General features: G+C 49.0%; 1 protein-coding gene across 1 annotated transcript; it reads left to right on the top strand.

Annotated features, from left to right (window-relative positions):
• The first annotated feature begins 12,725 nt into the window (after positions 1–12,725).
• Positions 12,726–15,584, top strand: LOC119844814 (interleukin-8-like). Its single transcript, XM_038376177.2, has 3 exons — positions 12,726–13,063; positions 13,839–13,956; positions 15,262–15,584. The coding sequence occupies exons 1-3, from the start codon at positions 12,991–12,993 to the stop codon at positions 15,389–15,391; spliced, it is 321 nt and encodes a 106-aa protein (XP_038232105.1). The 5' UTR covers positions 12,726–12,990; the 3' UTR covers positions 15,392–15,584.
• Positions 15,585–17,062: the final 1,478 nt, after the last annotated feature.

The following is a 17,062-nucleotide window of genomic DNA, read 5'->3' as shown; positions in this document are numbered from 1 at the left end:
GAATTTCACCCATTTCCCCCTGTATGGAGCCTAACAGCTTGTGTTTGGCCAAAAAGGAAAGGAGTACTTGTGGCACCTTAGAGACTAACAAATTTATTAGAGCATAAGTTTTCGTGAGCTACATAAGCGCTCACGAAAGCTTATGCTCTAATAAATTTGTTAGTCTCTAAGGTGCCACAAGTACTCCTTTTCTTTTTGCGAATACAGACTAACACGGCTGCTACTCTGAAACCTGTTTGGCCAAAGCATCTCTGTCAGACAGGTCTCTGAGTTTGGTCTGAAAACATCCAGGGATGGAGATTTCATCACGTCCCTTAGGATTTTGTTCTAATGGTTGATCAGCCTCCCTGTGGAAAATGTGGCCCTGATTTCTTACCAGGATTTGTCTGGTTTCAGCCTCCAGCCGTTGGTCATTGTTCTGCCTTTCTCCACTGGGTTAAAGAGCACTTTATTGCCTGGTATATTCTCCCCACGAAGGTGCTGGTACCCGGTCCCCAAGTCACCCCTTGCTCTTTTCTCTGAGAAGCTAACTAGACTGAGTTCTTTCAGTCTCTCTTTGAAAGGGATTTTTTCCAGCCCTCGACTGATTCTTGCGGCTCTTCCCTTCACGTGCTCCAGTTTTTCCCACATCCCTTTTGAAATGCAGATACCAGACCTGGGTGCATCTGTCAATACATGGAAAACCTTAAGCGGAAGCCAGACCTGGGCAAGGCCTTCGAGTTGCCATGCAAGTGGCAACCACTTCCTCCCCGGGGGCAGCTTCACCTGATTTGCCTACTGGAGGTTCATCCACAAGGCCTGGCTCAACTGCGTCCCGCTGAATGGAGCCATCCACACGGAATCAAGACAAGCGATGTAGGAAGTGCGGCTATGCCAACAAGACACTACCCCACTTTCGGTGTAGCTGCAATCCCTATTCCAGAGTCTGGCAGCTGAGACACAACACCATCCAAGATCACCTGGTCAGAGCCATCCTGCCACCCATGGGGGAGGTTGCTGTGAACTCCGCCATCCCCAGAATTGACAGCCAACTGCGACCGGACATCATCATCACCAGTTAGGACCGGAAGAAGATCATCATGGTGGATGTCACAGTGCCCTTTGAAAACAGGACCCCAGCTTTCCACAACTCCCAGTTTTGAAAGCTGGAGAATACGCCCCTCTGGCCAACACCCTGAGAGCTAGGGGCTACGAGGTTCAAACTCACGCGCTGATCATCGGAGGCCTGGGCCCATGGGACCCCCGGTAACAACGAGTGCTGAGAGAATGTGGTGTCAGTTAACGCTATGCTCGGCTGATGCAGCAACTCATGGTGTCGGACGCCATCAGGTGGTTGAGGGACAGCTACGTAGAACACATCACTGGAGATCGGCAATACCAGGAGGAAAGAGCTGGTGTACCAATGAGAAGCGCAGTCGAGAAAGTAACTGAAATACTTTCCTGATGTACTGTTTTTTCTAAATGGACAACCTACCCTAAATTCTCAATTACTGAGGGACAATCTTCACTCATTGATATATTTTGCTTTCTGCCACCAGCTCTCTGTATAACTTTTGTCATGAGTAATGTATCCAAACACTTGTATGGTAAATATCTAAACAGTATTCTTAAATTCATTCACCTAAATTTGGGTTATTGCTGATTATGCACTATATGTATCATATGACTTAAAAACAAACTTTGTATTTGTGCCAAATCTAAGCACTATACCCAGATGTACAGACACTCTTTTCTCAATCTGTATATTATATAATTTTAACATTAGCTTTAATAAACATGTTAAATCCGCGTTTCGATCTCACCAGCACCACAGACAAAGGTGAAATCTCTGCCCTGCGCCTACTCACCACTCCCCTGTTTTTACCTTCAATGTCACAGTGATGCCACAGTGTCACACAGGGCTCATGTTCATTGTCTGGCCACTGTGACCCCTAGATCCTTTTCATTTCACTGCTTCCCAGGATACAGCTCCCCATTCTGCAGGTGCGGCCTGCATGCCTCAGTCCTAGATGTTTCTATGGCCTTGCATTTGGCGGTATTAAAATGCATTTGGCTTGCATGGGCCCAGGTTACCAAGTGATCCAGATCGCTGTATATGTCTGCCCTGTCCTGGTCATTATTTACTGCTCTGCCAGTCTTTGTGCCATTCACAAATCTGACAGCAGTGATTTTATATTTACTTCCAGCTCATTCCTGAAGATATCGAATAGCATCAGGGCTCAGACTGATCCTGTGGAACTCCACTAGAAATGCGTCCATTTAATGACTACTTGATGAGATCTGTCCATGAGCCAGTTCTTCGGCTGTTGAACATGTGCTTTACTGATGGTGTGTAGTGCTCGTTTTTAATCAGAATGCCTTGCGGGACTAAGTCAAACACCTCATAAAACTCAAAGACTATTATATCAATGGCGTTACCTTTATCAACCACATCTGTAATCTCATCAAAAAAATGAAATCAGGTGTGTTTGACAAAACCTGTTTCCCATAAAGCCCAGGTCAAGTGGAATTAATTATATTCCTGTCCTTTTATTCTTTATCAGATGAATCCTGTATCCGCCTTTCCATTATTCTGCCAGGGACTGATGTCAGAATAACTGGACCATGATATCATCCAGCTTGCCTTTTTAAAATATTGGCATAACTTTAGTACCTTCCAGTCTCCTGGAATTTTCCCTGTTCAGTTATTCCAACATTTATTAAACATTAACAACCGCAGCCAGAGATCTCCTCAGCCAACTCTGGGCTGGTCAAAGGTCCCTCAAGGTCCCTTTTCTCCCTGTAAGGGGCTGATTTTCATAATCAAAATGCTCGAAAATCCACATCCGCAGGGTAATGGTCCTCAAAACTGGTGTGCCACAACAAGGCCTGGGGTAGACTTTGTGTCACAAATTGCGCGTCATTTGGTTAAGGGGTTCCAGAGATACAGCCCTCCCCCAGCTGAGATGCTCGTAATGTTCAAAGTGTACTAAAATCCACGTCACAATGTAAATTGCTTTAAGAGTTGATATGTGGCAAGGGAGCCTGGAGTACAGCTTGTGGTGCAATTTGGGGGTCAGTTAGTCAAGGGGTTCCCAGATATAGACTCCTACAAATGTGCTGCTTTTATCATTTTCAGATTCATACGGCTTTTTTTTAATATGTCCTTCTAGCTCTAATTGAGGGGCACTGAAGGCTGAAGGTGAGAGATCCAGGGGTGCCCTGAGGAAGAGGAAAGACAGAAAGCCCAGCTGAGCTGTTTGTATTCATAAGGACAGTCTGGCCTTTGGACTTTGTTACTTTATTTAATGAAGGCAAACCCAAAGGAGGGGCAAGTATCAGGAAGCCTGTGGCTGCCGGGTTGGGGAGCAGCGGCCTCCTCCCACCTGAGTCCACCTCAGAATGGAAAAATCAGACCTACAAGGTTCCAAGTGCAAAAAGGGAACAGAAGCCACTTTGGTTTCCCTTCCTGCACCGTTTCACTTACTGAAATGACTGACCCCAAACCAACATGGTAATTGAAAGTCAAAGGCTTCCCATTGGTTCTTCCTGTTAAATTATTGCCTGGAGACATTACTGGGAGGATTTGAGGTTCAGAGGCCCAAGGTCACACAGGCAGTCTGTGGCAGGGAGACACACCAAATGTCCTGATCCATAGCAAGCTAACCTTTAGGAGACAGGGGAATGTCTTGGGAGTTAAGCTGAGGCACTAGAAAACATGTTACAAATTTGATTTATATGTAGATGGTTATTTCCTGTATTCTTACTTTCCCTCTGTGACCGGATGCCTGGAGGGGCCACACTGAGAGGACCACTCTCAGGGCAGGCTGCAAGGAATAGGGCAGACAATCCCCCAAACTGGTGGTTTATCCTATAATTAGATTCACCAAGCCAGTAACAAAACAACTTCTGCAATACCAGACTGATTAACAGAAGCCAAATATAATCCCCTTTAGGCAATCCAGCCCTGGGATCCCATCTAGACAGCCAGGTCTAATATAATGAGAGGTAATTGAAAACTTGAATCATCATATATGAGGTTCATAGAATCATAGAAGATTAGGGTTGGAAGAGACCTCAGGAGGTCAACTAGTCCAACCCCCTGCTCAAAGCAGGACCAACCCCAACTAAATCATTCCAGCCAGGGCTTTGTCAAGCCTGACCTTAAAAACCTCTAAGGAAGGAGATTCCACCACCTCCCTAGGTAACCCATTCCAGTGCTTCACCACCCTCCTAGTGAAATAGCGTTTCCTAATATCCAACCTAGACCTCTGCCACTGCATCTTGAGACCATTGCTCCTGCTTCTGTCATCTGCTACCACAGAGAACAGCCGAGCTCCATCCTCTTTGGAATCCCCCTTCAGGTAGTTGAAGGCTGCTATCAAATCCCCCCTCACTCTTCTCTTCTGCAGACTAAATAACCCCAGTTTCCTCAGCCTCTCCTCGTAACTCATATGCCCCAGCCCCCTAATAATTTTCATTGCCCTCTGCTGGACTCTCTCAAATTTGTGCACTTCCTTTCTGTAGTGGGCTGGTGGGGAGGGGATGGGGGGAGAACAAAACTGGACACAATACTCCAGATGTGGCCTCATCAGTGCCGAATAGAGGTGAATAATCACTTCGATCTGCTGGCAATGCTCCTACTAATGCAGCCCAATATGCCATTAGCCTTCTTGGAAACAAGGGCCCACCGATGACTCATATCAAATTTGTCATTCACTGTTATCCCAGGTCCTTTTCTGCAGAACTGCCGCTTAGCCAGTCGCTCACCAGCCTGTAGCAGTACATGGGATTCTTCCATCCTAAGTGCAGGATTCTGCCCTTGTCCTTGTTGAACCTCATTAGATTTATTTTGGCCCAAACCTCCAATTTGTCTAGGTCATTCTGGACCCTAACCCAACCCTCCAGTGTATCTACCTCTCTCCCAAGCTTAGTGTCATCCACGAACTTGCTGAGGGTGCAATTCATCCCATCATCCAGATCATTAATGAAGATATTGAACAAAACTGGTACCAGGACCGACCCCTGAGGCACTCTACTTGATACCGGCTGCCAACTAGACATGGAGCCATTGATCACTACCCATTGCGCCCGATGATCTAGCCAACTTTCTATCCACCTTATAGTCCATTCATCCAGCCCATACTTCTTTAACTTGCTGGCAAGGTTCATCAATCTCAAAAGACCTGACAGATCTTGCCCAATAATCGCACTGATGCCAATTCTTTAGTAACTAAAACTAAAGGTTTAATAATAAAAGGAAAAGAGAAGAGAGTTGCAAATGGTTAAAAGATCAATATTGTGACAAAGCTCTGTCTTTGCCTCTGTGGGTCCCGCGTTTCCTGGCGGATTTCACTATCACTGTGACCCTCCACATAACCCTTCTTTCTCTAAGACAAGGGTCACAGTCTACTGAGCCATTTTCATCATACGCCAGTGAGTGAGGTGAGGAGAAGTTATCCTTCCTTGCACAGTCTCTGTTGTCTCCCAGTCTCAGTGATTAAACAGGGGGCAAAGGTGGGGAGGGGTGGAAGTCCGGGCCCACCCTCTACTCCGGGCTCCAGCCCAGGGATCCTAATAGTATCAGCTATGGTAGCTGACCTTTTAGAAACATGACATGTACAATTCCCTGGTCTACTTCCCCCACAATAGCCCTCACTTCCTCAAGCTCCACTTCACCCTTACCTCAGGGCCTCCTTCCTTGTACCTGATATGGTGTGTACTACTCAGCCTTTCCAACAGCGCAACTTCCTCCCACAGCTCCTGACATCTGCCCCCACCTGACTAACTGGGAGGCTTTTAACTAGTTTCAGCCAGCCCCTGATTGGTTTCAGGTGTCCCAATCAACCTAGCCTTCTCCCTGACTTCTGGAAAGTTCTTAATTGGCCCCAGGTGTCTTAATTGACCTGGAGCAGCTTCCATTTCACTTAACCTGGTACCAGGGATTAGTTTAGCCTGGAGCTAATCTATCTATCTCCCACTACTTTTCTATAGTCATCTGGCCTTGCCCCGTCACATATCCTCCCCTCTGCTCAACACCATAGAGTTGGGCAACTTGGGACTCCAGGCAGTATGCTCGTGACAGACCATCAGCGTTGCCATGGTGGCATCCAGCCCTGTGCCGTATGCGGAACTGGAATGGTTGGAGGGATAAGAACCACCTGGTGACCCTTGCATTCTTTTCCTTATTCCTCTGCATCCACTGGAGGGGTGCATGGTTCATCACAAGAGTAAATCGCCGGCCTAAGAGGTAATAAGGCAATGTCTCTATAGCCCATTTGATAGAAAGGCATTCTCTCTCGACCACTGTGTATTTCTGTTCTCTTGGGAGAAGCTTTCTGCTTAGGTAGAGGATCGGGTGTTCCTCTTCTCCCACCATTTGCGACAGAACTGCTCCCAACCCCACCTCGGAAGCGTCTGTTTGTAAAATAAATTCCCTGTTAAAGTCCGGGGCTATGAGTACGGGGTCATTACAGAGGGCCGTCCAAAGGTCTGTAAATGCCCCCTCTGCTGCGTCGGTCCACTTTACCATGTCTGGACCTCGGGCCTTCACCAGGTTCGTTAGAGGACTTGCGCTAGTGACGAATTGGGGAATAAACCGTGGGTAGTAGCCTACCATGCCTAGGAACGCACGGACCTGCTTCTTTCGGGTCAGCCAGGGCCAGTTTTGAATTGCATCTAGCTTATTCGTTTGGGGCTTCACTATGCCCCTTCCCACAATATATCCCAGGTACCTAGCCTCTGCTAGCCCTATGGCACATTTAGCGGGATTAGCAGTGAGGCCAGCCCGCCTTAAGGTGCGCAGTACTGCCTCAACTTTCTCCAAGTGGGTTCCCCAGTCTGGCGTATGGATGATGACATCATCTAGGTATGCAGCTGCATAATTAGTATGGGGGCACAGAGGCTTATCCATGAGGCGCTGGAATGTGGCTGGGGCCCCATGTAGCCCAAAAGGGAGGACGGTGTACTGGAATAGCCCATCCGGGGTGGAGAAAGCTGTCTTTTCTTTAGCTTCTTTGGTCAGAGGAATCTGCCAGTACCCTTTTGTCAGATCCAGTGTAGTCAAGAATCGGGCACTACCCAGTCGGTCAACCAGTTTGTCGATGTGTGGTATGGGGTATGCATCAAAGGGAGCATGGGACCTCCCAATCCCCCAAGTTACATTGCATAGGTGCCTCGGTGCTGGGACACTGTGCTGCTATGTGTCCCCACTCCCCACATGCATAACATCTATAATTGCTTTTAATCACTCCCCTATCCCAGGGGTTAGGGGGTTTAGTCCCGAGGTTCCCCCCACTCAGGCCAATCCCTTCCTTCTGGGATCCCCACTGGTTTTCGGCCCCCCCCTTCTTCCACCTAGGACTCCCCGGGGGTTTGGCTGCCCAACCTTTCAGGGTTGGGGTCGGATGCTTGCTTCGAAAGGGGCCTTTCTTGGGTAGTCGGGTCAGTTCCCTGGCTGCCATCTGTCTTTCTACCAGTGTGATCATCTCGTCGTATGTGAACAGATCATTCTGGCCTACCCATTTGTGGAGATCTGGCGGCAGTCCCCGCATGTAATGGTCTATGACCAGAGTCTCCAAAATCTCCTCCAGGCTCCACACCTCAGGCTGTGACCACTTCCATGCGAGGTGTATGAGGTCGAATAGCTGGGACCTCGGGGGTTTGTTCTCCTGGTATTTCCACTTATAGAACCTCTGGGCCTTTACCGCTGCCATTACCCCTGATCGTGCTAGGATCTTAAAGGTTTTAAAGGCCCGGTTTTACAAAGCCCTGGTTGGGATGATTTAGTTGGGGTTGGTCCTGCTTTGAGCAGGGGGTTGGACTAGATGACCTCCTGAGGTCTCTTCCAACCCTAATCTTCTATGATTCTATGAACCTCATATATGATGATTCAAGTTTTCAATTACCTCTCATTATATTAGACCTGGCTGTCTAGATGGGATCCCAGGGCTGGATTGCCTAAAGGGGATTATATTTGGCTTCTGTTAATCAGTCTGGTATTGCAGAAGTTGTTTTGTTACTGGCTTGGTGAATCTAATTATAGGATAAACCACCAGTTTGGGGGATTGTCTGCCCTATTCCTTGCAGCCTGCCCTGAGAGTGGTCCTCTCAGTGTGGCCCCTCCAGGCATCCGGTCACAGAGGGAAAGTAAGAATACAGGAAATAACCATCTACATATAAATCAAATTTGTAACATGTTTTCTAGTGCCTCAGCTTAACTCCCAAGACATTCCCCTGTCTCCTAAAGGTTAGCTTGCTATGGATCAGGACATTTGGTGTGTCTCCCTGCCACAGACTGCCTGTGTGACCTTGGGCCTCTGAACCTCAAATCCTCCCAGTAATGTCTCCAGGCAATAATTTAACAGGAAGAACCAATGGGAAGCCTTTGACTTTCAATTACCATGTTGGTTTGGGGTCAGTCATTTCAGTAAGTGAAACGGTGCAGGAAGGGAAACCAAAGTGGCTTCTGTTCCCTTTTTGCACTTGGAACCTTGTAGGTCTGATTTTTCCATTCTGAGGTGGACTCAGGTGGGAGGAGGCCGCTGCTCCCCAACCCGGCAGCCACAGGCTTCCTGATACTTGCCCCTCCTTTGGGTTTGCCTTCATTAAATAAAGTAACAAAGTCCAAAGGCCAGACTGTCCTTATGAATACAAACAGCTCAGCTGGGCTTTCTGTCTTTCCTCTTCCTCAGGGCACCCCTGGATCTCTCACCTTCAGCCTTCAGTGCCCCTCAATTAGAGCTAGAAGGACATATTAAAAAAAAGCCGTATGAATCTGAAAATGATAAAAGCAGCACATTTGTAGGAGTCTATATCTGGGAACCCCTTGACTAACTGACCCCCAAATTGCACCACAAGCTGTACTCCAGGCTCCCTTGCCACATATCAACTCTTAAAGCAATTTACATTGTGACGTGGATTTTAGTACACTTTGAACATTACGAGCATCTCAGCTGGGGGAGGGCTGTATCTCTGGAACCCCTTAACCAAATGACGCGCAATTTGTGACACAAAGTCTACCCCAGGCCTTGTTGTGGCACACCAGTTTTGAGGACCATTACCCTGCGGATGTGGATTTTCGAGCATTTTGATTATGAAAATCAGCCCCTTACAGGGAGAAAAGGGACCTTGAGGGACCTTTGACCAGCCCAGAGTTGGCTGAGGAGATCTCTGGCTGCGGTTGTTAATGTTTAATAAATGTTGGAATAACTGAACAGGGAAAATTCCAGGAGACTGGAAGGTACTAATGTTATGCCAATATTTTAAAAAGGCAAGCTGGATGATATCATGGTCCAGTTATTCTGACATCAGTCCCTGGCAGAATAATGGAAAGGCGGATACAGGATTCATCTGATAAAGAATAAAAGGACAGGAATATAATTAATTCCACTTGACCTGGGCTTTATGGGAAACAGGTTTTGTCAAACACACCTGATTTCATTTTTTTGATGAGATTACAGATGTGGTTGATAAAGGTAACGCCATTGATATAATAGTCTTTGAGTTTTATGAGGTGTTTGACTTAGTCCCGCAAGGCATTCTGATTAAAAACGAGCACTACACACCATCAGTAAAGCACATGTTCAACAGCCGAAGAACTGGCTCATGGACAGATCTCATCAAGTAGTCATTAAATGGACGCATTTCTAGTGGAGTTCCACAGGATCAGTCTGAGCCCTGATGCTATTCGATATCTTCAGGAATGAGCTGGAAGTAAATATAAAATCACTGCTGTCAGATTTGTGAATGGCACAAAGACTGGCAGAGCAGTAAATAATGACCAGGACAGGGCAGACATATACAGCGATCTGGATCACTTGGTAACCTGGGCCCATGCAAGCCAAATGCATTTTAATACCGCCAAATGCAAGGCCATAGAAACATCTAGGACTGAGGCATGCAGGCCGCACCTGCAGAATGGGGAGCTGTATCCTGGGAAGCAGTGAAATGAAAAGGATCTAGGGGTCACAGTGGCCAGACAATGAACATGAGCCCTGTGTGACACTGTGGCATCACTGTGACATTGAAGGTAAAAACAGGGGAGTGGTGAGTAGGCGCAGGGCAGAGATTTCACCTTTGTCTGTGGTGCTGGTGAGATCGAAACGCGGATTTAACATGTTTATTAAAGCTAATGTTAAAATTATATAATATACAGATTGAGAAAAGAGTGTCTGTACATCTGGGTATAGTGCTTAGATTTGGCACAAATACAAAGTTTGTTTTTAAGTCATATGATACATATAGTGCATAATCAGCAATAACCCAAATTTAGGTGAATGAATTTAAGAATACTGTTTAGATATTTACCATACAAGTGTTTGGATACATTACTCATGACAAAAGTTATACAGAGAGCTGGTGGCAGAAAGCAAAATATATCAATGAGTGAAGATTGTCCCTCAGTAATTGAGAATTTAGGGTAGGTTGTCCATTTAGAAAAAACAGTACATCAGGAAAGTATTTCAGTTACTTTCTCGACTGCGCTTCTCATTGGTACACCAGCTCTTTCCTCCTGGTATTGCCGATCTCCAGTGATGTGTTCTACGTAGCTGTCCCTCAACCACCTGATGGCGTCCGACACCATGAGTTGCTGCATCAGCCGAGCATAGCGTTAACTGACACCACATTCTCTCAGCACTCGTTGTTACCGGGGGTCCCATGGGCCCAGGCCTCCGATGATCAGCGCGTGAGTTTGAACCTCGTAGCCCCTAGCTCTCAGGGTGTTGGCCAGAGGGGCGTATTCTCCAGCTTTCAAAACTGGGAGTCGTGGAAAGCTGGGGTCCTGTTTTCAAAGGGCACTGTGACATCCACCATGATGATCTTCTTCCGGTCCTAACTGGTGATGATGATGTCCGGTCGCAGTTGGCTGTCAATTCTGGGGATGGCGGAGTTCACAGCAACCTCCCCCATGGGTGGCAGGATGGCTCTGACCAGGTGATCTTGGATGGTGTTGTGTCTCAGCTGCCAGACTCTGGAATAGGGATTGCAGCTACACCGGAAGTGGGGTAGTGTCTTGTTGGCATAGCCGCACTTCCTACATCGCTTGTCTTGATTCCGTGTGGATGGCTCCATTCAGCGGGACGCAGTTGAGCCAGGCCTTGTGGATGAACCTCCAGTAGGCAAATCAGGTGAAGCTGCCCCCGGGGAGGAAGTGGTTGCCACTTGCATGGCAACTCGAAGGCCTTGCCCAGGTCTGGCTTCCGCTTAAGGTTTTCCATGTATTGACAGATGCACCCAGGTCTGGTATCTGCATTTCAAAAGGGATGTGGGAAAAACTGGAGCACGTGAAGGGAAGAGCCGCAAGAATCAGTCGAGGGCTGGAAAAAATCCCTTTCAAAGAGAGACTGAAAGAACTCAGTCTAGTTAGCTTCTCAGAGAAAAGAGCAAGGGGTGACTTGGGGACCGGGTACCAGCACCTTCGTGGGGAGAATATACCAGGCAATAAAGTGCTCTTTAACCCAGTGGAGAAAGGCAGAACAATGACCAACGGCTGGAGGCTGAAACCAGACAAATCCTGGTAAGAAATCAGGGCCACATTTTCCACAGGGAGGCTGATCAACCATTAGAACAAAATCCTAAGGGACGTGATGAAATCTCCATCCCTGGATGTTTTCAGACCAAACTCAGAGACCTGTCTGACAGAGATGCTTTGGCCAAACAGGTTTCAGAGTAGCAGCCGTGTTAGTCTGTATTCGCAAAAAGAAAAGGAGTACTTGTGGCACCTTAGAGACTAACAAATTTATTAGAGCATAAGCTTTCGTGAGCGCTTATGTAGCTCACGAAAACTTATGCTCTAATAAATTTGTTAGTCTCTAAGGTGCCACAAGTACTCCTTTCCTTTTTGGCCAAACACAAGCTGTTAGGCTCCATACAGGGGGAAATGGGTGAAATTCTCCAGCCTGTGTTGTACAGGAGGTCAGACTAGATTATCCTATGGTCCCTTCTGGCCTTACAATGTGTGAAATTAGTCAATGATCCCTACCTGCACCACTAATTCTAGCCCTGCTGCTAATGTGCCACAGGCTGGAAATCAGCCCCTAAGGCCTTTAATGTCAATTGCTGTTCAATGGGCACGTTGCTACCTAGTTACTAGGGTACATGGAGAAACCTTCTCATCAGCGTGGGATTCCCCCTGAAATGAGTTGGTTTAGGGGGGCTGCTCAACTGCATCACAAGCCCAGCTCTTGGGGTGCATGATGAACGGGGAGCAGCTTCGGGGGAAGGATGGCAAAGGGGGAAGGCACTGGGGTGTGACTCAAGGGGTCTGATCCTACTCCCAGCTCAGCCAAAGCCTTCCCACCAGAGCTTGGACAAGTCCCCCAGGGTCTCTGGTGCTGCAGTCCCCAGGTGTGAAAGCAGGACAGCACTGCCATCTGCAAGGGGAGCTGCACGGAGGAGGCCCATCCAGGACTGGGGCACTCTGCTATTACCGTTGATACCTGCATAGCGAAGCACACGAAATGTGTGGGGAGGGTTTAACCTCCACTGAAGCCCATCCAACCCCACCGTCCCATCTACACGAGATGGGCCTGACCTTGTCTCCTTTCCAGGGCTCGTCAGCCGGTGTCACTGACTGGGTTTGAAAGAGACTCAGTGCAGGACTTCAGCAAACACAGGGGCAGGGAATCGTGTGTCATCCTGTGTGGTTTGCAAATGACTAAATTTAAACTTAAAAATCTGCAGCCCGCCCCTCCCACGTGAGCATGTGCAGGGCTGGCTCCTTATCTGTAAATCAGCAAGAGACTTTCCAGCCCCTGTTCTGTCCCCTCTGGCCACTGGTAATTGCGTGGGGGAAGAGGCAGATTCCATTCCTTCGTTATCATTTATTAATAACTATTCCCCTCCAGCCCCTTCTCCACCTCCACGCACTCGCCACCGCAGCCATGGAAATCCCTGCTGAGGGCTATAAAATACAGAGGCAGGGGAGGGGGAAGCCAGACCCTTCTCGGCCACCCCACTGTGGAGCAACCTGCCTCTGCTTCAACTGGAGCCGAGAGAACCTGCCTGGAAATGAAGGTCACCTCCTTAGCCCTGACAACGCTGCTCCTTGCCGCTCTCTGGACGGAAGCCCACTGCGATTCCTGTAAGTACCGGATCCACCCCTTTCCTTACTCTACAGAGCCCTGCCTTGCCAGGCTCCACCAGCCCGGGCATTTCCAGCACCAGCGTTAGGGCCCGGGAGCTTTGGAAGGGCAGTGGGTGAAGCAGAGGAAGGAAGGGGTGTGGGTGGGCCCTGTGCTAGGACTCAGGAGATGTGGGTACAAGTCCAGCCTCCGTCACTGAGGCTGGATTTCCAACGCCGCCTGAGGGGTTTGGGCTGCCCAAGTCCCATGGAAATTGCACCAAAATCCCCTAGGAAGCTTTGGAAATCTGAGCCGGACTCTTCCTGGGCCTCAGGTTTCATCTGTGAAATGGGGAAAAAGGCTTTGGGAACGGAGGCCGAGAGCTGCCTGCTCCAGAGCTCAGATATCGATAGCCCTTTATCCCAGGCTCTGAAAGGCATTCACCAGCATCACTGAATTAACCCTCGCCAGCCCCCAGTGGGAGTGTCAGTACCCTTACCCCCATGCTGCTGGCAGGGAAACCAAGGCACAGAGCGGCAAAGGGACAACCCAGATCACTCAGTGGCAGAATGGAGAATAGTCCATTTCTTGTGCCAGTGGAGGGCAGAACAACAACAACAATTAACCCGATTGTGGAGGGGCCGGGGGAGCATCCAAGAATTCCCACCTGCCTCCAGAAAGGGGGGATGGCTGTTAATGAGAACAGAACTAGTCAGTGTAAGAAATTCTCTCCAGTCAGCGCTCCCTTGTTCCTGAGGGAAGGAGAACTAATTCCCTTTCCCTTCTTCTTCCCAGTCATCAGCCAGAGCAACACATGCTGCATGAAAGATAATTTTGTTCCCAGAAGAATTTCTCCAAAACACATCAAAAGTTGCAGACCCACAGGTCCTAACTGCTCCCGCCAGGCCGTGATGTGAGTATCCCGGGGCGTGAGACACACACGGGGCCGATGTGTCTGTCTCATCTTGGGCCCGTAGCGCTGCCAAATACAGGCAAATAAAATGCCACCACATTTTTTACCTTTCATGTGCAAACCCAATAATTTCCTCTCCCACTCCATGGTCTTTACCGCCTCTGCGACTTTGTAGCCGAGATTCAGTCTCAGCTGCTGTAATGACGTCCTCTACTGCTGAAATTTCTGTCCTAAATATTCTGCAGGAAGAAAAGGAGTACTTGTGGCAACTCGTGGCACTTGTGGCACCTTCATCACATCCGATGAAGTGAGCTGTAGCTCACGAAAGCTTGTGCTCTAATAAATTTGTTAATCTCGAAGGTGCCACAAGTCCTCCTGTTCCTTCTGTGGCTACAGACTAACACGGCTGCTCCTCTGCAACCTGTAAATATTCCGTGGTACTGTTACAGACATGGAGTCAGGAATTGTCGCCCGACAGGAACAAAGTGCATTGTGGGACGAGATATCTTTGTATGGTTATGGTTCGCCTCAACTGCCTGTGTTGCAAATGATCAACTAAACAAACAAGGGGGTCTCAGGGCCGTTAGCCTGACTCAGTGGGGCTCAGTTACAAAAGGAAAATGGAAAGGGGCAATCACACTGTTGCTAAGGGGCAGGTGTCACTAGGCGACGCTGCTGGCCGATGATACAGCTTGGCTAACTGAGGTTTGGGGCTGTTGGAGTCAGAGACACACTAGAAGGACTGCATGTGCTTCCCCAGCTCTGGGCTAGCCGGGAGCCCAGCTCAGCAGGGTCAAGGTGCACGAGCCGAGGATTGTGGGGACTCTGGTTCCAGTAGCAGGGTGGGGGCTGTAGCTCAGGAGCGAAAGGTGTTGGCAGAGCTGGGGGTGGGGGATGGAATTGGTCTGGCAGGGGATAGGCAGCCTAGGGCAGCAGTGCGTTGACCAAGCTGGTGGGGCTCCTATTCCAAGGTGGCAGCGCGGCAGGCCACGGTCATGGTGTATTGACCGGTCTGCGTGGGGGGCACCGATTGCAATAGCACAAGATGTTGCAGGTCCGATTGAGCTGTGTTGTTGCTGGGGAAGGCAAGTGCACCGTGCTTGGGCCCAGGCAGCTCTGTCAGCCTCCAGCATTCAGGGAACCGGTTTCACTGCGGAACCAGACCGTTTCAGGGACAAGTGCCTCCGTTCCCAGCGCTCTCACAGTCACTGCCCTGCCGCGGGAGCTGCGATCAGTCTGGGCGTCCCTTGCATTTGGTAAGGGAGCTGGGCTCATCTCTCTCTCTCTCTCTCTTTCTCCTCACAGAGTGATGCTCACGAAGGGGAAGGAAGTCTGTGTTGATCACAGTAAGATATCACTGGCTAAATGTCAAGGAAAGCAAGAAAAATCACGTAAAGACATCCAGACTGTGCAGCTGGACAAGAACTCAATGTAATGCTCCCCATTATTGACACGGACTGATGTGCATCATTGCACGGTTTAGAGAAGCTATTTTTCTAGCCCTGTTTATTTAAGGAGAACCCCTCCCACTCCCTCCATCCCTTCTGTGTCCTTTGTCCCCCAGTGACTGTGTGATGGGGAAGAGACCCCCTGCCAACACCACTGTCATTCTTTGCAGATACAATAAAGTCCAGTGTTTTCTAACGTGACCCATTGCTTCTGCAGCTGTGAGTAGGAAATGCCCCCATTTCCTGGACAAGGAATGGCCATGTCAGTATGTTGTCACTATGGAGACCCACAGGTGGGCCTGGTCGCCATGGTGTCACTATGGAGACCCACAGGTGGGCCAGGTGACTATGGTGTCACTGTGGAGACCAAGGATGGGACATATCGCCATAGTGTAACTATGGAGACCAAGGATGGGCCATGTCACCATGGCGTGTCTACAGAAAGATTCCCCCCACTTACGTTTGGCTGAAGCTGGAATAGGATCCCAGTCATAGAAGTGATGGGGGGTGAGTTCACCCTTCCCAGCTCTAAGCCCAGGACCCGGCCTTCCTGCTCTTGCCGGAGGCGGCCCTGGCAAAGAAAGGGAAAGAACATCTCAGCTTTGGGAGGCGGCTCTGGGGCAGGGCCGGGAAGGCTGAAATGTCTGGTGCCATCTGTCAGTGACCAAGCCCAGCTCCCCTCTGCCAGAGGTCAGTGGCCTGCTGTGAGATGCCATAGGTGGGAGGGGAGAGGAGCAGAAGCTGGGGCGACAGGGATCGGAGTAGCAGGTTTCAGGGACAGGCTGTGTGGCAGAAGCAGAAGAGTCACACTCTCCTTTGCAGAACCTGTAATTGACCCCAGGAGTCCTGCATAGCACCATCCCTCTGCCCTCAGCAAATAGCTGTGAAACCCACTGGCAAAGTGTGTGTCTCCATCCCCCTCTAGCACCAGGCCCTCAGGGAAGATAACAGTCTTCTACTGCTACCAGTCACTCCATTAGCTGAAGTGGTAGAGGTCTATGCTGTGGATCTACAGATACCCCAGCAGCGGAGCCAGGCTGGCATGGCCAGTGGCAGGGGCTGGCTGCCCAAGGGAGTACGGAAGATCCCCGGCGGGATTGTACATGGCTGGCTAGGGTTGCGGTGTTTGGCATGCCAGCCCAATCGAGGCTAGCTCAGGTACGTCTAGACGTGCTGCCATCGCCCCTCCCGATTGCTCTGGAGACAGAACCTAAAACTAATAGGTTTTTATAGACAGGTCTGTCGCGTCACAAATTATTCATGAAATAGCCCAACCCTCCCCCCCCCTTTGCTAGTTAAAAGTCCTTTATCATGCATGCATATCTATCTCCTATTGTATATAGCTTTTTGCAAGTTGTTATGCCTCCCTGACTTTCTTAGCAATCCAGTTGTCAAACTGGAGACGAGGAGTTAAAAACATACATGAAACAAAAACAAGGTGTGGAGACAGTGTGTCTCCATCTCATTCTCAGAACATCTGGTACGATAATGCAGGAATGCAGCAGGCCTCCCCTTTTTCTCACTCTCTGTACATTAAACAAGTATTTAATCATTCTACTTTCAGAAACTTTCCCAGCAGCCTTTCTTGGCCTGACTTTGGTTCGGTTGGCATAACTGCTTCATGTTTAATTTTTCTCACCTAACAGTCCCCCCTTTGT

Source organism: Dermochelys coriacea, chromosome 17 (assembly GCF_009764565.3).
Source record: "Dermochelys coriacea isolate rDerCor1 chromosome 17, rDerCor1.pri.v4, whole genome shotgun sequence".
NCBI lineage: Eukaryota > Metazoa > Chordata > Testudines > Dermochelyidae > Dermochelys > Dermochelys coriacea.
The sequence above is the reverse complement of the archived record's forward strand: the minus strand, read 5'-3'. Positions and strand labels throughout refer to the sequence as shown.